This window comes from Macaca nemestrina, chromosome 2 (genome assembly GCF_043159975.1).
Source record: "Macaca nemestrina isolate mMacNem1 chromosome 2, mMacNem.hap1, whole genome shotgun sequence".
NCBI lineage: Eukaryota > Metazoa > Chordata > Mammalia > Primates > Cercopithecidae > Macaca > Macaca nemestrina.
In genome coordinates, this window is record NC_092126.1 from 183,109,733 (window position 1) to 183,131,531 (window position 21,799).

General features: G+C 42.2%; 1 protein-coding gene across 5 annotated transcripts in view; it reads right to left on the reverse strand.

Annotated features, from left to right (window-relative positions):
• Positions 1–21,799, reverse strand: part of LOC105477481 (transmembrane protein 45A) — an 88,690-nt gene that overhangs the window by 6,471 nt on the left and 60,420 nt on the right. For 4 of the 5 annotated variants that reach the window (XM_011733995.3, XM_071092518.1, XM_071092519.1 and 1 more), the window contains 3 exons: positions 11,637–11,829; positions 9,581–9,793; positions 7,953–8,137 (listed from right to left, as the gene is read on the reverse strand). In XM_011733995.3, the coding sequence (XP_011732297.1) occupies positions 7,953–8,137; positions 9,581–9,793; positions 11,637–11,829 (591 nt within the window). Of the gene's footprint in view, positions 1–7,952; positions 8,138–9,580; positions 9,794–11,636; positions 11,830–17,027; positions 17,049–21,799 lie in introns of those variants that run through there. The other variant, XM_011733997.3, reaches the window with a different exon arrangement.

A 21,799-nucleotide genomic window follows, 5' to 3' on the forward strand; every position in this document is an offset into this window, starting at 1 on the left:
CAACAGTGTGGTACTGGCATAGTGATAAACATTTAGATCAATGAAATAAAATTGAGAGTCCAGAAATAAACTCATATGCCTATGGTCAACTGGTTTTTGATAAGAGTGCCAAAGCCATTCAATGGGGAAAGAACAGTCTCTTCAACAAATGGTGCTGAGATAACTGGGTATTATATGCAAAAGAATGAATTTGGACCCTTACCTCATATATAAAATTAACTCATATATAAAATTAACTCAAAATGGGTTAAAGACCTAAATATGAGAGCTAAAACCACAAAATTCCTAGAAGAAAACAGGGAGAAAGCTTTATCACTTGCAATTTGTTGATTTTTTAAAGCTATGACACCAAAAGCACCATCAACCAAAGAAAAAACAGAAAAATTGGACTTCATCAAAATTAACTTTTGTGTTTCAAAGGACACTATTAAGAAAATGAAGACGACTCAGAATGAGAGAAAATATTTGCAAATCATATATCTGATAAGAGATTATATCAAGAATATAAAAAGAATTCCTAAAACTCAACAAAAAAAATGTTAAAGGGCAAAGGACTTCAAGAAACATTTCCCCAAAGAAAATATACGAATGATCAATAAGCACATGAATAGATTATTGATATCATTGTTTATCAGGGGAATGCAAATCAAAACCACAATGAGATACCATTTTTTTATTCATTAGGCTGGCAATAATAATAATAATAACAAATATTGGTGAGGATATGGAGAAATTGAAATCCTTATATATTGCTGATGGAATATAAAATGGATAATCCTGATTATCTGGATAATGAGGATAATAAGACATTAAAATGAGGATAATAATATATCCTCAAAAAGGGCCATTGCAAGGAAATGCCTAAGCACTGTAACTGACACATAGCCAGTATATGGCAGACATTTGTAGGATTATCCATGATATTATCTTAGTTTTGAATTTCATGTAGTTTTAGAAACCTGAAATACATTCATCCATTTATCTATCTATCTAATTTTTCATTGGGATAAAATTCTGCAGCTACTGTGGTAACAGTTTTGCACTTCCTCAGGAAGTTAAATACAGAATTCCATATGACCTGTCAATTCCACTTCTACCCAAAAGAATTGAAAATAGGTATCCAAACAAAACTTGTATACGAATGTTCATAGCAGAACTATTAATAATAGTCAAAAGATGAAAACAACCCAAATATTCAAAAACTGATGATGGATAAGCAAAATGCGGTATACTCATACAATGCACTATCAATCAACCATAAAAGGAATGAAGTATAGGCAATAACATGGATGAAACTTGAAAACAATTATACTAAGTAAAAAGAAGGCAGACACAAAAGTTCACATGTATTATGATTCTGATTACATAAAATATCTAGACTATCTACTGTCTGATAGATGGTGGTACCACCATGTGCTTGTCATTTTATCCTCACTCATGTACATAAATGTCACAATAATTCTTAGTCCTTGAAACAACCTCAAGAAGAAGACATCATCATCCTTGTATGTCATAGGAAAAGATGGGAACTCAAGGACTTCAATAACTTCCCCCAGTATTACGAAATGGCTGAATGACTACGGTAGGGATCCAAACCAGTAGTTTCTGGCTCCAAAAACTCCATGTTCCTTCTCCCACTCCATACTCTTTTCACCATATAGCCTTTCCATATGGGGCAATATGAAGGACAGTGGCCTGGATAACAAGACCAGTTTGAGTCATCTCTGCAGTTCTGATATGGTTTGAACAATCAGTACTGAGATGGAAGGTGGTTCCATGAGGACATGGCACTATATTACCATTAAAACATAAATGACAGACCGTTGACCCTTGAGCTACATCTCTAATTCCCAGACATGCTTTGTCTGGCCTGCATATTTAAAACAATAATTTGTGGCCGGGTGTGGTGGCTCATGCCGGTAATCCCAGCACTTTGGGAGGCTAAGGCAGGTGGATCACCTAAAGTCAAGAGTTTGAGACCAGCCTGGGCAACACAGTGAAACCCTATTTCTACTAAGAATACAAAAAATTAGCTAGGCCTGGTGGCACATGCCTATAATCCCAGCCCTTGGGAGACTGAGGCAGGAGAATCGCTTGAACTTGGGAGGCGGAGGCAGCAGTGAGCTGAGATCACGCCACTGCACTTCTAGCCCACAGCCTGGGCCACAGAGTGAGAATTCGTCTCAATAATAATAATAATAATAATTTGCTTTAGTTCCCAAATAGGAAACATTACACAAAAGTTTGCATTCTCAGCATTTTTTTGTAAAAATAGATCTGGCAACATTAGGCCTGTATTCCTAAATGGCAAACATGAGTGGAAGCATGTAGTCTCCATTGATGTGTCATTCAGTTTACCTTCCTGACTAAGTGGAGCGATCCAACCAAGGTTTTCTATTTTTGTCCTGGCCCAATGCATTTCATTTGTCAACCAATGTCAGAGTCATACATTTTCCCAAAATATCTTATTAGTTGAAATAAGCAAGGTACTTTACAATAATTTCCTCTTTCCCTTCTTTATATCCTGGGAGACAGAATGCATTTATTGTCTATTTTATAGATAGGAAAATTAAGTAATGCACGCCCCTGCCCCTCCATCCCCAAACAGCTGCAAAAACGTTTGCATCACTGCCTCTGTGCCTCACCCACCAAGGGCTGGGGCGTCTGCATTAGAACATGGATATATTCTAAAGGCAAGAGGTGTCAACATCTGTGGCAGAAGATACATCAGTCATTAAGTTAGAGGTATGAGCTCACAGTACTCAGAAACTGCAGGTGGAAAATGCCACCCTGCTGGTTGGACTGTTGCTTTGGACAGATCAGTGTTTTGCAATATCCCTTTTATATACTGCTAGGAAAGCTCACTGTGGGAGCCAAAGTGACCAGAGCCCAGGTCCCTGAAGCCCCTGGAAGAAAGCAAGAATTTCTAGGTCCTCTATGCTCACTGTTTGGAATGACAAGAGAAAAAAATCAAGTCACATGGTCAACTCCCAGTTCAAAGGCCCAGTTATCTAAACTGGGGTCTCATGCCTTCCTCTTATAATGAATTCATGGAAATTGAGAGAAAAATTCTGTGCTGAAAGGGGAATTTTAGGGAAGGTGAGTGTTAAGAGCTATGGACTAGTCCTCCAGATCCCACCCCCAGTCCTGCCAACATTCCTCCAAGGCCATCCACATGAGCTGCCCACCCCAGGTTGGGAAGTGACCTGCTCCAGCTCCCAGAGGTAAGGGTCAGCATTTGTAGTGGGTTAAATTGTGTCCTCCAATATGTTGAAGTCCTAACTCCCAGTATCTCTGAACGTGATTGTATTTGGACACAGAGTCTTTGCAGATGTGATCTAGTTAAGGTGAAGTCATACTGGATTAGAGTTGGCTCTAAACCCAAAGACTGGCATCCTTATAAGAAGGCCATGTGAAGACATAGGAAAACAAAGAAATACAGGAAGAATATCTTGTGATAATAAAGGCAGAGAATGAAGTCTTGCTGCCACAAGCCAAGGAATGCCAAGGATGGCTGGCAGTTGGCTAGGAGATCAGCATGGGACTGATTCTCCCTCTGGACCCCAAGAGAAAACCAACTCTGCCAACACCTTGATTTCAGATTTCTGTTCTCCAGAAGAGTAAAAGAATAAATTTCTCTTATAAGTCACCCAATTTCTAGGGATCTGTTATTACAGCTCTAGGAAACTAATACAGCGGTTGACGTCAAATAAGCAAAAATATTACTTGCCCTAAACCTTAAGCCTAGACACATTGGTGACTCACTTCCATCTTTCATCTTCTTCTGGAAGCTTCCTCTGCTCCCCTTCCTCTGGAATTAGCAGTTCTCTCCTCAGGGCAGCATGCATTGTCAAGTTATAACATATATTTTTCCCAATAACCCCATGAGATATTATTAATATTTCCATTAATACAGAAACGGCACGGAACATATTATCTATGGTGATTCATGTAATTAGTGTGGTAAAGCTAGCATTCAGATTCAGGTTGGTCTAAACTGCGGGCCCAGGGACTTGTCACTACATGCGATATTCGTAATTGCTTTTTGGAGCTTCCAAAATAAAATCTCAAGTCACCTCCATTAGGCATCATTAATTCTACCAAACTTTTGGCTGTTTACATCAGGAGAAGAGAAACTTGGAGCCCCTCTCATCGCCAATCTCTTTAGCACCCTCAGAGCCTAATGCTGAAAGCTAAAGATTTGACTGAAGCCACTGAACAGAGTTAACTGATGTGACTACAGTGAAAGCCATAGAAACATCCCATAGTCATTCGAGGCCAAACACAAATAAATTAGGAAAGCCGAAACCCCAAACTAAAGCTAGAAACTGCCACAACTCATTAAATCCTCCTTTAAATACAGAAACTTCACTTTTATTTGTCGTCTTGTTTCCTTATATAAAATTCCAAAAAAACCTCAACCTGCAAAAAAAGGTTTTTCTTGCTACAACTTGTATGCCATTCCTGAACATCTGGTTTCGACTAGTTTAGACTAGTTTAAGCTTCATTGGTATCACATTTCAAGTGTAAATAATTATCTTCTCTAATAGGCAATAAGCCTGGGGCTGATTTCCTACAGCGAAGTCTGAATTTCCTGTTGCTATTTGATTATCCAATCATTTCTTTCAACACTAAAAGCCTAAGCAAATGTTTGATCTGCTGCCGCATCAGACCTCAAACCATTACTGCTTAGTTGGGCCTTTTTGTCATTTAAAAATGAACTTTTGTCCTTCATAAAGGCAAAACAAAGGCTGAGCTTTCATTTGGGCTCAGGATCTGTGCAGTCACGGGAGGAATCCCTGGGGGGATCAATGGAGCTGGGAGATGCAGTGGAAGCAACTGTCCAAAATAAGAAGAAGCAGGAGCACCTTCCTCATTCCCTGATTGTCCCCGCACCTGGGCGGTGAGGATGACTGGAGGGAGCTTGGGAATGAGAAGGTGCAAAGCGAGCTTTTGAAATATTCTCCCACACAGAGACACAGGGAAAACACGATTCATGGAATAAAGGGGCTTGCAGGACTTTTTTCTTTTTTCTTTTTTAAAGTGCATGATGTGGCTAGGTTATTGAGAAAACATTTTTGACTGTGATGTGGTTCAGGAAAGAAAGCGTTGCTAATAAGTTGGAAGGGAAATTCCCTCTCCATTTACGTATTACCCAATCATTTATATGTGTGTGATAAAAAAGTGGCCAGTCTGAGTATTTGTTTCCTTCAGTTCACATCTCCATACTTATGGTTCCAAGAGTCTAGGTGGGTGTTTTATCTAATCCCTCTATACACAGTTCATGCACGAGTATTAACATATTAACCATACATTAAGAAGTAGTGAGAAAAAAATATGGCAATATGGTGAAAAGCAAGTCATGACATAATATTGTTAGCTTAAGACAGCGTTTTGCCGTAAACATTCATATACCACACTTATCAACTGGAAGCATAATAAATTCACCTAATTTTCTAGACATTTTTGTTTCAGAGGAGTACAGTAGTGGGAGGGTCACTATGGCTAAACCTTCATTTCCTGCCAGTGTGTGTGTCTGCATTGGTATTAAATGTTCATTTTTCTTTAAGGCTGCAGACATTATTCAGGCTGACCACCAGGAAAAAAGGAAACAGTCTAGTCTAGACATATTGGTAGATGAAAAATTTTCTAAATAATCGTGGATTTATGCCCAAAGGCATTAATCTCTTCCTTAGAAAAGCTTTTGGGGGAAATATGAAAACATTTATCTGCCAAAAGGGGCAACACTAAGCCAACCTATTCCCAGTTGAGGTATAACCCACAGCTTCCTCCTTCAGATCCTAGACAGTAGTCATTATTAACTGAACACTAATTAATTTCATTCATTCTGCTCTTATGTTTATAATTCTGTTCTCTTTGGGTTTCCCCTCTTGTCCTGCCTTTCTTTATTTGAATGTTTAGCCTTTTAACAAACTTGATCTAGTAAATATATGAGGACTCCTAAACCAAACAAAGAGGATATACTTTCCTTTTGACTACCTGGATCATTTACAACCACTGACATCGGGCCATGTTCCAAAGGAAGTCTCAACACATTACAAAGAGAACACATTCCCTGACCATAAAACAATTACATTAGAAATAAATAATAAGAAAAAAAGAATATTTTTGGAACCTTAAAAGTATACTCCTAAATAACTCATAAATTAAAGAGAGAAGCACATGGAAATAACATTCAAAATTACCCAACAGTGAAAACTACATCAACACATTGAAAAACTACAAACTAACACATCAAATTCTACGGAAGGCAGCTCTAGCAGTGTGCAGACAAATGTATTTGTTTAAATGCATTTATTTTAAACCAAGAAAGATCGAAAATAAATGAGATCAGCATCTAACTCAAAAAAAGACTAAAAAAAAAAAGAGAGAGAGAAGCAGAAAACAGCCTTACAACAAAGCAAAAAATTAACATAAGAAGAAATGGACAAATCCAGACCTGTAATATAAAACTTCAACAGACTTCTATTAGAAAGTGAGAGATCAATCAGATGAAAAACCACTAGGAATATAGAATATATAAAAAACGCAATCAAAGAGTCCCAAAAGCCTGGTTTCATCCTCCACCTTGAAAGGAGTCCTTTTACTTTCTCTTAGTTTCACTGGAGCCAAAAAAACCAACCGTCACCGTGTGCTCTGGGCCTGCGGGCTCAGCTTGACTCTTGCTCTGCATCCAGCGCACAAGTTTCTTTGGCCTCTTTTTGTTTGTTTTGCTTCATTGCAGTTAGTGTTTTCTACTTTATTGTTTAAATTTCTTTTTAACATTTTCTTTCCAATTTTCTATTTTTTCTATTTCTATTTCTATTATTTTATTTATTTTATTTTATTTTATCTGTCATTGTTATGTGTCAGGAGCAGACAAGATACACAAGACACAGCAAGATATATAAAGTGTTTTATATAACATTTTACATAATTAAATTCACCAATTATCAGCTTCTTCACATTATAGAGTATTTGTTAGTTTTTTCTATGAAGTTTTCCATTAAAATAACCATTGGATCTAGTCCCTCTTTACTGGCCTTTGCTCCAACAGCCTCTCCACTTTCTTACATGCTTAAATAGTACATCTTTTCTATCCCATTTGACGACGATGTTTCTCTCCCGCTCCCCTACCAATGCTTTTTATCACTCCTCATGTGCAATACAAATCTCTAAAATAACCTTATTATCCCAAATCTCTGCTCCCTGGTGACTAAAAATCTCTTCTAAGAAGTCTCCCCTGATTAAATCAAAATTCATCTTCCATCCTAGACTTTATTTACAGATATGTATGCATGTTGGATTATGATTCCTCAGTCTCTATAAAATGTATGTTCACTGATTGGAATTCATGCTTTCAACAACACATCAAGGTTAAAGAGTTAACAGCTTAAAATGGAAAAAGCCTGGGGCCTCGGGTCAGACGAATCCAAATTTAGATCCTAGCTCCATTATTGTATGAGACTTGGTCTCTCTGAGTCTTCCTATCTGTAAATTGGTGATGATAATGCCTGAATTCCAGGCTGTTGCAAGGAAAAAATAAAACAATGTATATATAAAAGTTTGGTACTAACCAACATATAGTTATTTCTCAATAAATAATAGTTTGCTCTCCTTCCTGCCTTCTATATATTTCTTAAGCTTATTACACTATAAGCTGCTTTAGTGTCAGGAACTGCTTCTAACTAAAAGCATCAGCTCAGAGTTCCTACATAATGGATGTCCAGGTATGTGATGAAGATGTGCACGCACCACTTCCCAGCTGCTCTGACAATTCTCCCATCAAGGCTATTGGGACAGTCAAACATTACTTCTCAGAGGCCCATGATCTTACTGCAGGCTGTATGTTGGAGGGAAGTCTCTGGGGTCTAGAGCAAACTGCCTCATCAAATAAACAGAGAAGTTACAAGCAAAGGGTCCAGGTACATTAACTAGAGACCCCAACTCACCTGAAAGAACCAGCTCCCCTGAAGCAGAATGAGGCTTGACCGCAGTAGCTCTAGAAGTACATTGTTCCGAACAAGGAACTCTAGAAAGGCAACGAGGCCTGTCAGAAAGATGACCAAAACCAGCAGCTGGTGCACAAAGATGTCCAGTATTTCCCGGCCATGAGTGTGGTTGTAGAAGATAAAAGCTGATAGGGAAAAAACAGATTGTCTTCTTCAGTGGAACCAAGGGTCACCCACTGTTTCTCTCTCGCCCTCTCTCTGTAAACAGAATTTTACGCATACACACATTTGTCCAAAAGAGCAGGTGCCCACTGATTCCCACAGTACTGCATTTTTGGAGACATTACCACTTCATTAGAATAGAATCTTTGAAATCTACCCTCTTTTTGTTTTCCCTGACCTTTATTCTCTAACATATTGTGACATTTTCAATGAATGGATTCTCATTATCTCTGGGTGTTAACCATATTTTTGAATGAATATCTTTTCCTCTTTATCCAAACGAAAAGTATTAAGATGAAGCTGGAATCTCCGTAAGATGAAAATATTTCAAAGCATCTTCTAAGCAGGACAAAGAACAGTAAGCACGGCAAGTGCAATAATTCAGATGAGCACCCAGATGAATAAATCAAAGCATCGCCTTAAGCAATTCAGTCCACTGGAGGAGGCAAATATATATAAATCATATGGGTGGATTTTGACAGGTATAACAACAGGCTCTGGAAGCTCCCAAGAAGTAGTAAATAACTGCATTTCTTCATCCTATGGACAGGTTTCAGCTTCATCTTTTTCATGAAGACAAAGAGAAAAGATGTTCGTTCAAAATATGGTAACACCCTGAGATAATGAGAACTGGGCTATTAGTTGTTGACATCCATCTTTTGTCCAGCCCTTGTTCCCAAGAGGTATGGGCAAAAGTTCTTATCTTCAGATGCCAGAGGTAAGGTGAGTAGGAAGTGACTGCCTCCTGATCAATTTGTGGTTATCTATTTCCATAATCAATCTATTTCTTACCTGTGTAATACATGAAAACAAATCATTAAATGCTTGTTTTCTTTTTTCTCCCTACAGTAACTGGGAGACCAGCTGAACAAAAAATATTGTTTTAATTAACTTTCCAAACTTAGGACCCCATATTTTTATGTGACTGCATTTTTTGGACCCTACTTGTCATGAAATGGCAGAGTATTACTGTATCAATATGAAAAAGCCTATTAGTAGATAGTGAAAGCTGTTCTGCTGTGCGTGGCTGCCTCATTTCAGTGTATTCATGCTTTATTACTCTGGGATCAGTTTTCATTTGTTAAAAGTAAAAAAAAAAAAAAAAAAAAAGATAATCTTCAGAACAACCCAGAGAGGAGTAACCTTCATAAGTGGTCCTTTGAGACAGATGTGAAATGTGAACATAGCAATTGAACAATTGTGTTTGCCCAGTTCTACTAAATGAGTCAGTACAGCACGTAGATCTTTGGCACTCTGTCTAGGACACCCAAATATTTCATTATGGCCCAAATATATGGCCCTATCAATCAAGGCTGCAACAAGATGCCAGAGGTATATTAATATGAAGGGCTACACAAATGCCCACTAATAGAGAAAGGTACATGAAAATACTCATTAATACTTACCCTCCACAAATAAGGCATTTGACAACACTAACTTGGTTAAGGAAACAGGAAGTGAACTGATGGTGAAACATAATATGTTTGCCACACCAAACAGCCCAAAGAAGAAATACATGGTGAAATGATGCCAGCCTAGGAGTTGGTTCCAGTGGCCCTGTTTATAGTCATATAACATCAGATTGGGCCCTCCAGGAACAAACTGCTCCCCAGCCATGCCTGCAAAGAAACATATCACAGTTTTAGCAACTCTGCTTTACCTAGAATTCAAGAAGATGCAGGAGGATTAGCCCATTGCTTATTCCAATCTAATGTTCTCTTGTGACATTGATTCTTCTCTCTGAGGTGTTCCCTAACAGCTGAGTACTGGCACTTAAGGTTTGTTTTGGAGGTTCAGATGCTGGTTCAAATAAATAGTGTTAGTCAAAGATAGCCAATTGAATTAAACAGCTATTTCAGATCTTCAATGCCAATGATCTTAGTTCCACTGCCCATTCCAATCTAATGACTAAGATACATCCTGAATTATTTGGAGATTTGAATTTGGGAGACAACTCCTATGGAGATTGATTATTTCCTTCTTAAATACTACATCTTTCAGTAGCTGCCATAAAGTAGGGGGTTGTGCTTGGTACCAGATAAAAATGCTAAAGAGTTCAGCTTTTCTTGAATTATGATAACTGAGAAAGCCCAGACAGGACTGAGCACAGTGGCTCACACCTGTAATCCCAACACTTCGGGAGGCCGAGGCAGGCAGATCACTGGAGGTCAGGAGTTCGCACCCAGCCTGGCCAACATGGTGAAACCCCATCTCTACTAAACATACAAAAATTAGCCGGGTGTGGTGGCAGGCGCTTGTAATCCTACCTACTTGAGAGCTGAGGCACAATTGCTTGAACCCAAGAGGCAGAGGTTACAGTGAGCCAAGATAATGCCACTGCACTCCAGCCTGGCTGATAGACCAAGACTCCATCTCAAAAAAAAAGGAAAAAAGAAGCCCAGACAGATACAGCAGATGCAAACAGTTAAACTTTCTTACAGATACTGCCTTATTTGTTAATCTATAGAATTTGGCAAGGAAATTTCCCTCTTTGGAAATGTTACTGTGTAACTTGATGCCATAGCAAAGACCTGTTGCCATGAATAAAGCATGAAGAAATCTAATGGGAAAATCAGAAAATTTATCTTTTATAACAGAGAGGCTAGAGTGGAACTCTCAAGAACACAGAACATTTTCATTGAATCTTGAGATGGAAGATTCAGTGGAAAGGCCTTAGAAGTCATCTGGCCTAATCTCTTTCTCCAACTTAGGAATCAAGAAAAAAAGATGTGTGCAGAAAGCTAAAGTCTTCTACAGCCTATCAGAAATGATGTATTACTGAAGCTTTTCCATAATAACTTGATTAATTTCACATCATTTGCAAAATGGTTTTTGATAGGGTTTGTTCTTTCAGAGATCAGAACAATTGATATAAAATTATGTTAGGGCCGGGCGCGGTGACTCAAGCCTGTAATCCCAGCACTTTGGGAGGCCGAGACGGGTGGATCACGAGGTCAGGAGATCGAGACCATCCTGGCGAACATGGTGAAACTCCGTCTCTACTAAAAAATACAAAAAAACTAGCCGGGCGAGGTGGCGGCGCCTGTAGTCCCAGCTACTCGGGAGGCTGAGGCAGGAGAATGGCGTGAACCCGGGAGGCGGAGCTTGCAGTGAGCTGAGATCTGGCCACTGCAGTCCAGCCCGGGAGACAGAGCAAGACTCCGTCTCAAAAAAAAAAAAAAAATTATTTCAGAAGCTCCAACCAATTCTTTAAAAGAAACTCACTTTGACTGGGTAGGCAAGTTAACTACTATGACTAATTCATTAAGAAATAGCTTTTTGTATAAGTGTAAATTATTACCTTCCCAATGAATTGTATCTGATAGAAATTACAATTAGAATATGTGTTGAGATATTTTTTAATAAAAATTCCTTTTAGCAATTTCATGATTTTATATTGTTTCATATTTTACATATGAAAACACCCACAAGGTAAAAACAGAAAACAGATGGTCCACTCACCAGTTAAAGCCATGCCAACTATTGTAATTCCCTCCAAAATTTCCAATCGACAGAATAATGTTTTGGAACCAAGGTAGCAGGTTCGCTTTTGCTTTTTGAAGATATACTTCAGAGTACTCATTGTACACCACCAAAGACCCATAATAAAAAAGAAGGTTCCAGGGAGGGCATGACCTCTGAAATTCCCCATGATCTACAAATATAAGAATACACAGAAAATAAAAGACATTTTATTGCCAGAATCTGGACAAAACATCACTTGTTTCCATAAAGTACACTGTCTTCTGATTATGGATATATAGCACTGAGGATGATTCTGAGGATCCTACATTACTGTGCATAGTAGTAAATGCCACTACAGTATCAATAACATCAATAAAAACAAAATATAAACTCACTTTTGTTGAATACTTACCATGTACTCTGCACTGTGTCAAGTGTTTTATGTTCAGTCTTCAACCTAATTTATGCAGCATACCCCTGAATGAAGCACTGTTACCCCTTTTTCTTTAGGGATACTCATTTAGAGAAGTTAGACTACTTGCCCAAATCTCACAAACATTAAGCAAAAGTTCCATTATTTTTAACACAGAAGTCAAAAGAATTTCTTTGCATCAACAGTATATACTTCTCCATACAGTGGCCCTTCAAGCCCCTCTGAAGGAAAGTGATATGAAACTTTTATCTTTATGTTTAAAACTTGAAATGATGTGAAATTGCCTACACATTTTTTTAGGTTGATAATTTCAAAATATCAAGCATTAAGTGTATGGAAAAAACAATTAGTGTTCATCAAATATCTGTGTGCTGCTCCCACTCTTTCCCAGCCTCTCCCTCCAGTTAGATTGGACCCATGTTTTTAGTTCTGGCTACTACACTGTAAGCTGAACTTGCACATGTCACTTTCCAAGCTGGGTCAGTTAGCAGTCTACATGACTCCTTTACCTCTCTCTTCTCCTGCCTGGGCAACCTTGGTGTAGCATACCTGCAACCCAGAAGGTGATCAACCAGCCTACTTCAGATTTTGTAAGAAACAATCCCTTATTGTGCTAAGGCAATGAAACTTTGAGATGTATTGTTAAAACACCTTAGCCCCACCTAGCCAGATATCAAGCCAAATCAAATTGCAAATTTTGTTTACATTATTGCCACATGGTGGAGTCGCTTCTGGTTAATAAACAGAAATACCCAGCCAGGCTAGGTGGCTCACACCTATAATCCCAGCACTTTGGGAGGCTAAGGCAGGCAGATCACAAGGTCAGGAGATTGAGACCATCCTGGCTAAAACGGTGAAACCCCGCCTCTACAAAAAATACAAAAAATTAGCCAGGCATGGGGGCGGGTGCCTGTAGTCCCAGCTACATAGGAGGCTGAGGCAGGAGAATGGCGTGAACCCAGGAGGCGGAGTTTGCAGTGAGCCCAGATCGCACCACTGCACTCCAGCCTGGGCAATAGAGCAAGACTCCATCTCAAAAATAAATAGATAAATAAAATAAAAAATAAATAAAGACAGAAATACCCTCCATTTTTGGTCACTGCTATTAAAAAAAAAAAAACAGGCCGGGCGAGGTGGCTCAAGCCTGTAATCCCAGCACTTTGGGAGGCCGAGACGGGCGGATCACGAGGTCAGGAGATCGAGACCATCCTGGCTAACACAGTGAAACCCCGTCTCTACTAAAAATACAAAAACTTAGCCGGGCGAGGTGGCAGGCGCCTGTAGTCCCAGCTACTCAGGAGGCTGAGGCAGGAGAATGGCGTGAACCCGGGAGGCGGAGCTTGCAGTGAGCTGAGATCCGGCCACTGCACTCCAGCCTGGGTGACAGAGCGAGACTCCGTCTCAAAAAAAAAAAAAAAAAAACAGTCTTGAATTATGTGAGTTTTTAATTATGTGAGTAGCCCTTTGTTGACACATATCATAGCATCAACAGAATAATGAAAAGAGAGTCCAGAATCACCCTCGTGGATCTGACACTAGGCCAGGTCAAAGTAAACTCATGAAAGGAGATCTCAGGATTTCCCCTGGCCCAGCAGACTTTATCTCTAGGTGATAATGGGCTTCTCAGTTCAGGACAGACCCCTTTGGGTTACTTCCACCCCTCTCATACAACTGTGAAACTCGGGGAAACTTGGAAGCTAACCCAAACACTAAAAGTCTCTTATATCTCAGCGGCGACCCCAGGCAGTCATTTCAGGACGCCCTGGAATCGTCCAAACCATCCAAGAGTCTCAGGCTCAATATAGCACATAGTGCTGTGTGCAGGTCCTTGTCCTAACTATGCCTGTAATGGCATGTTTGGGTCATGTTTCCTAACCTTTCTAAGCCTTGGTTCTTAATGAATAAAAGAAGGAGGAAGGCCTAGATGAAACCTGGAGTTCTTTCCTGCCCTAACAGTCTCTGATTTATTATCCTAACCACCACCTTTATCACAGTGTTGCTGAGTTCTGTTTCGGTTTAGGCAGTCATATGGGATTGAGAAAACTTCTATATGGGATTGAAAAGCATATACAGACTGCAAATTTTTTGAACTTTTCTGAAAATGAGTTGTATTTGGCTTAAGAAGTCTTAAACATTTTATATTTCTTAGTACAGGAAGCCCACTTGCAGGGATTTATCTGGAAAATATAAATGGAAATACAGGCACTAGGCGAATGTTAAATAAATTACGCAGCCACTGAAAATAAGGTTTTCAAATAACTTAAATGATAGGGGATATATTTCGTTAAAAAATAGGATTAAAAATTAGGGGAAGGGGCTTTGATTTTGGATTATCTAAGTCCAAATACCAACTTTATAATTTGTTAGTTACATAACTTTGGGAAAGTTACTTAACCTCTCAGTGCTACAGTTTTCTCTTCTGTAAAATGGGACAAATAACAGTACCTACATCATAAATTTAAAATTAATTACTCCAAAGCAAATAACCCATGGTACTGTTAAATAAGATCATGCTATTTTCAACCTACCTCTAACTACTAGAGTGAAACAAAAGTAAAACCAAATGCACGATTTTACTTAGATACTAAGATGGATATAGAAAATCAAGAAACATTGATACAATTCATTTGGCAATCACTGTTGTACCACCCAAGACATTTCTCTTGCTGTTGTCTTAGAGGGTTACTGGGATAATCTGTGGTTACTGAACTCCTTGACTGCAATTAGAGAATAAACTCCTTGAAAGCAGAGGCCATATATCCATTCTTCTTTCAATTCCCCACTGGACTATCCACTGCCTTACATACTATGAGGTTCTGAATTTACAAGGAGTTACTAAGCTCTTCTTATAACACAAGATTATATATTTGCAAAACATCTCTACTCTGATGTCTCAAAAGCCTCTCACACTCAACATACCCAACACTGAACTAATCATCTTATCAACCCATCTACTGCCAGAAAATAGTTTTAGTTACCCTAAAAGAATCCCTGGTTACCTAGTTTGGTTAACAACACTGCCAATTCACCCCTTTGCCCAAACCCAAATTATGAGCATCATCCTTAGAGTTTGGCTCTTTCCTTAAAAAACAATTGGTAATTGAGATTTATCACCTCTGCTGCCTAACATTGATTCCCTCTAGGGGAAAGGGAAGAGGCCCCTTCAATTTCACCTGCTTGGAGAAATCCTTCCTGATGGCCCAAATAGGGGAGGGTCCCTATTACACCCTTTCAAGGCACCCAGTCCTCACATTAGTGACTTCTTTGCATGATTAGTTATTGAAGGTCTGTCCTCCTCAATAGCCTCTATGACCATTACCATAGTATGAAAGCCTGTGCAACTGACTATGGGGGCCCCTCAGAGTGTAGGTGCCTGGGCCTTCTCTCTTTTTTTTTTTTTTTTTTTTTAGGCTCCTAGTATACTAAAAAAGAAAGAAAATGCCAAAACAGAGTCACAAGAAATTTGGTTGCTTTTAAATATTTAGAATTACCTAGTAAATAATTTTAATATACAAGCAAACATATTGCCTATGTCATAGATACAATGAAATTTTAAAAAGCAGGCCTTCCCTGAATGTACAGCTCTAGGCCAAATAGCCCTCTTGACCCACCCCCATGACAAGCTAAGAGGCTCCTGCTGCCTGCAAAGCTGAGAGGATCAATATATCTCAGCACACCCATCAGGATGTAATAAGGAGGTAATGGGGAATAGTGGAGGGTTTGTGAAGAAGAATATGAGCTGATCAAAGAAGGGAAAGAAAGGAGTCCTCCTTCCTACTTCAGTTATACAACTCCTGTGTCTTCAGCCTTTCAATCTGAAACAATCTGATTGTTCCAATCTTTCTGTTTAAAGATCCAGACAAAATGAAGTCAAAGTATAAGGGTTGTTATGTTTGCCTGGCTAAGGAACTCAACAGATGCAGTTACTCCTGGCAATAAAAACATAATTCATCTTACTTCACTTTCACTGTGAAGGAAAACATTGTCCATATCCTCAAACATCACTTCACTCTTATCTCCTAGAAACCATTATCTGTAAATCTCTTTTGTTCCCTGCTTTACTGTTGCCTTCAGGTACAACTTATTCCTTGTAAAAGCCAAGTAAAGTAGCACAGAGTTTGATCAGATTTAAACACAAAAGCAGACCTTCTCCTTTGAAGGAGAGCACGGGGCTTTCCTTGGCCACAAAAGAGAAGATGCAAACAGCCAGCAGAAACCCCCAGGAAAATCCCACCGCAAGAAACATGAAGGCCCTTCCTCCGGACCTTCCTACCTGATCCCACCACTTACAACCTCCTAAGAAATGCAGTTCGGCTGGGCGCGGTGGCTCACGCCTGTAATCCCAGCACTTTGGGAGGGCGAGGCGTACGGATCACGAGGTCAGGAGATCAAGACCATCCTGGCTAACACAGTGAAACCCCGTCTCTACTAAAAATACAAAAAAGTCTCCAGGCGTGGTGGCGGGCGCCTGTAGTCCCAGCTACTCGGGAGGCTGAGGCAGGAGCCGAGATCAGGCCACTGCACTCCAGCCTGGGGGACAGAGTGAGGCTCCATCTCAAGAAAGAAAATAAAATAAAAGAGAAAAGCAGTTCACCTAGGCCTAAAAAAGCGAACTGCAAGATTTCATCATTGGCTTCTGTTAGGCAGGAATCTAGACCCAACATGGCGGTATCACGGGCATGGCAGGCCCTTTGTTAGGTCTTCCCGCCCTTCACTTCCTGCTAAGACTCTCAGCGGGCAGAAAAAGCCCGCGCCTGCCAAAGAACCCCGCGCTCTGCACAAGCTTCTGGACACATCATTCCCCAGAAATCGAAACCTAACTCAGGAAAACCGAGACCTACAAACCCCACCTACCTCCCCCTATAAAAGGCCCCCCATACCCGCCCCAAGCGCGACTTCCTCGGCCCTCCGACTAGAGGACGGTGAACCTCGCCTGCGAGCCCAATAAAGGCTACCTTTGTTCTCATCTGCCTCGTGTCTTCTTGCTCAGCTCCCCATTTACATTACAGCTTCCAGTGTGATTCATCCTAAAAATTCTTCCTCCTCCCCCATCCAAAGAAGCCCTCCACTTCTAAGTGAAAGGACACAAAGATAGATGTGTACCCGCCCCCCACCCGCTATACCCTTGTTCTGCTCTCTAATCTTTGCACATACCAGAGATTTCGTAAGTTCTGTGAGTACCTGGTTTTCTGCACGTACCAGAGATTTTGTTTTGCACATACCAGAGATTTTGTAAGTTCTGAGGCAAGGTCACAAGACGTGTTTAAGTAAGATAAACTCTTGCTGCCATAAACCTGCTCTCCCGCCTCAAAGTTTGAACCAAAATATCAGAAATGGCAGGAACCAATCATAGTTAGCCAAATCGCCTTGTTCAAACACTAGCCAATCATATATCTGATTTGTATAATAACTCTATGCCCACTTTTCTTAGACTATATAACATTGTTCGGAGCTGAGTGGGGGAGCTCTCCTGCCCGTCTCGTTTCACGAGCGAGGGAGAGTTACAGGTTCGAACCTGTAATAAAGATCCTTGCTGCTTAGCTTTGACTCTGGACTCTGGTGGTCTTCTTCGGGGAATAAACGGTCTGGGCATAACAAATGGGGGCTCGTCCGGGATTTCCCCCAAGCCCACCAGACCCCCAAGTCAACGGATCTTAATCTGTAGGTAAGCCGGCTTTGTCACTGTCTCTGTCTTTGTCTCTGTCTGTCTCCCTGAAATTTCACGAAATCCGTAATCTGTAATCTGTATTGGTCTGTTCTGTAAGTGGCACGGTCTTGGCGGATGCGCTAGAAGACAGCCACTCGGGACTGGTGGGAGACGTTCCCCAGTGCCCATCTGGGGGCCTCCATCCTTGGTTGCCCCGTCTGACTCAGGTCGGAAGTCCGACACGCGCTCGCGAATGCTCATCGTTATTACTGTCTGTCCGTTATTGTTAAGTGTTAAGTGTAAGCCCAAAACGAAACATAAAACCTTTTCTTCCCCTTCCAGGACCGGACCTGTCAGATACTCCCCTCTGCTTCACACTCATTTTCATCCCCCCTTCTCTTTGTAGGAGCAGTCCAAAGATGGGCAACAACCAGAGCACGCCGCTCTCACTCCTTGTTACCAATTTTAAGGATGTGAAGGCTCGGGGGCGTAACTTAAGCGTAGAACTAAAGAAGGGAAAGCTAGTTACTTTCTGCCGTTCGGAGTGGCCCTCTTTCGGCGTAGGGTGGCCCTCCGAAGGAACTTTCTGTCTCTCTATTATTACTAAGGTAAAAACTAAGATTTTCCTGCCAGGGCAGTCAGGACATCCTGATCAAATTCCTTATATTCTAGTGTGGCAGGATCTTGTGGAAAACCCACCACCCTGGATAACTCCATTCATCCCTGAGCCCTGCAAAGTCCTAGTAACGCGACCTACAAGACAAAAGACTCCCTCTGCTCCCTCGGCCCCTGTGCTGCCGGACAGCCAGGACCCCCTAATGTTAGAACCCACATTTCCCCCACCATATCCGCACCTTATCCCGCAGGACCCAGTCCCCCAGGGTGGTGCTTCCGTAGAGGGAAACCGAGAAGCGGAAGCAGCCGAGAGCGAAAGTAACCTGGGGGGGCCGGCCGGCCGAACACGAGGCCGCGTACAGCGGGACCAAGCTTCCCGACTCCCTGACTCCACTGTAGCCCTGCCTCTCAGAGAAATAGGATCACTCGATGATACCAGGCTCTCCCGTCTCATGTATTGGCCTTTTTCCACCAGTGATTTATACAATTGGAAGTCCCAAAATGCTCGGTTCTCAGATAATCCCAAAGATCTAACCTCGTTGTTAGACAGTGTCATGTTTACTCACCAGCCGACCTGGGATGACTGTCAACAGCTCCTCCGAATCCTGTTCACAACGGAGGAGCGGGAAAGAATCCAAGTTGAGGCCAGAAAACTGGTTCCAGGAGATGACGGCCAGCCAACTGCAAATCCTGACCTCATTAATGCGGCTTTCCCTTTGACCCGGCCCAGATGGGACTACAACACGGCAGAAGGTAGGGGACGACTGCTCATTTATCGCCAGACTCTAATGGCGGGTCTCCGGGCTGCAGCTTGCAAGCCCACCAATTTGGCTAAAGTATATTCTGTGTTACAAGGTAAGACAGAAAGCCCCGCTGTGTATTTAGAGAGATTAATGGAAGCCTTCAGACAGTTTACCCCTATGGACCCGGAAGCACCGGAAAATCAGGCAGCGGTAGTAATGTCCTTTGTAAACCAGGCAACACCAGATATTAAAAGAAAACTCCAGAAATTAGAAGGTTTAGAGGGAAAGCAGATTCAGGACCTCCTTCAGATGGCCCAGCGAGTTTATAATAATAGGGATACTCCAGAAGAAAAACAGTTCAAGGCAACCAAAGAAATGACCAAAGTCTTAGTAGCAGCTTTCCCCCAGGCAGGAAATGGCCAAAACAGAAAGCAGAAAAAGCAAGGCCCTAGGCAAGGATTAGAAAAAGATCAGTGTGCTTATTGCAAGGAACGTGGCCACTGGATTAAAGACTGCCCAAAGAAATGGAGACCAGCTAACCCTACCTCCGTACTCGTTACCCAGGACTCTGACTAGGGAAGACGGGGTTCGGACCCCCTCCCCGAACCCAGGGTAACTTTGCAAGTGGAGGGGTCCCCAGTTCACTTCTTGGTCGATACTGGGGTGGAACGCTCAGTCCTAACCAAACCAATTGGAAAAATATCTAAGAAAACATCCTGGGTGCACGGGGCCACAGGCATCAAAAAATACCCCTGGACAACCCAGAGGACTGTAGACTTAGGAACGGGAAAAGTCTCCCATTCCTTCCTAGTCATCCCAGAGAGCCCCTGCCCTCTACTAGGGAGGGACTTGCTGACAAAGATGGGGGCCCAAATCCACTTTGAGCCAGAAGGGCCCAAGATAACTGATTCCCAAAACAGGCCAATATCTATCCTGACTGTCACCTTAGAAGATGAGTACCGACTCCATCAAGAGCAAAAGCCCCCCGATCAGGGAATTGACTCTTGGCTCCAGCGTTTCCCTAAAGCGTGGGCAGAAACTGGGGGCTTGGGGCTAGCTAAACATCGACCTGCCATATTTGTGGAAGTTAAGCCAGGGACGGACCTGGTTCAGGTTCGGCAATATCCTATGCCCCTGGAGGCAAGAGAAGGAATTACGCCCCATATCCGCCGACTCCTAGACCAGGGAGTCCTACGGGCTTGCCACTCATCCTGGAATACTCCACTGTTACCTGTTCGTAAACCCAACAGTATGGACTACAGGCCAGTACAGGATTTAAGAGAAGTTAATAAAAGGGTCATGGACATACATCCCACTGTGCCCAATCCATACACCCTTCTGAGTGTCTTACATCCCAAAAAACAGTGGTATACCGTTCTTGATCTAAAAGACGCTTTCTTCAGCCTTCCTCTGGCTCCCAAAAGTCAAGAACTCTTTGCATTTCAATGGACGGATCCTGAGAGGGGCATCAACGGTCAGCTAACATGGACCAGACTGCCACAAGGGTTCAAGAACTCACCAACCCTGTTCGATGAAGCCCTTCATGAAGATCTGGGTGAGTACCGGCGGCAACACCCTGAAATAACTCTTTTGCAATATGTTGATGATCTCTTAATAGCAGCCAGGTCCCCGGAAACTTGTGTTCAAGGGACTGAGGACCTCCTGAAGACTCTGGGGGAGCTAGGCTACCGAGCCTCAGCAACAAAGGCTCAGATCTGCAAGTCGGAGGTAACTTATCTGGGGTACCTATTAAAAGGGGGGCAACGCTGGCTAACCAAAGCCCGAAAGGAAACAGTCCTACGCATCCCTAGACCCCAGTCAACACAGCAAGTGAGAGAATTCCTGGGGTCGGCAGGGTTCTGTAGGTTATGGATACCCGGATTTGCTGAGTTAGCCAAGCCCCTATACCAGGCAACAAAGGAACGGCAGCCCTTCAATTGGACGGAAGAGGCTGAGCTGGCCTTTCAGCAAATCAAAACTGCCTTGTTATCAGCCCCCGCGCTGGGGCTCCCTGATGTCTCCAAGCCCTTCCACTTATACGTGGATGAAAGTAAGGGTGTTGCAAAAGCCGTGTTAACACAGTACCTAGGCCCCTGGCAGAGGCCAGTTGCCTATTTGTCAAAAAAATTAGATTCAGTGGCTGCTGGCTGGCCACCCTGCCTCCGGATAATCGCGGCGACTGCCCTAATGGTCCGAGACGCTGATAAACTTATCATGGGGCAAGAGTTGCGTGTTATAACCCCACATGCCATTGAAGGCGTCCTCCGGCAGCCGCCGGACCGATGGATGAGTAACGCCCGGCTCACCCACTATCAAGGACTGCTGTTAAACCCCCTCAGAATAACTTTTCTGCCCCCAACCTCTTTAAACCCTGCTTCACTGCTGCCAAATCGGACGCCCCGTCCCATGAGTGCACTGAGATACTGGCTCAGGTGCATGGGGTGCGGGAGGACCTGCAAGATCGTCCGCTCCCCGACACAGAACTCACCTGGTTCACTGATGGCAGCAGCTACGTCCACCAAGGCCAGCGGTATGCAGGAGCGGCTGTAACGTCAGAGACTGAGGTAATCTGGGCGGAACCCTTGCCTCCAGGGACATCGGCCCAAAGAGCCGAACTGATAGCCCTTACACAGGCCCTCACCCTAGGGGCAGAGAAAAAACTAACAGTATACACGGATAGCCGCTATGCTTTCGCTACTGCGCACATACATGGGGCCATCTA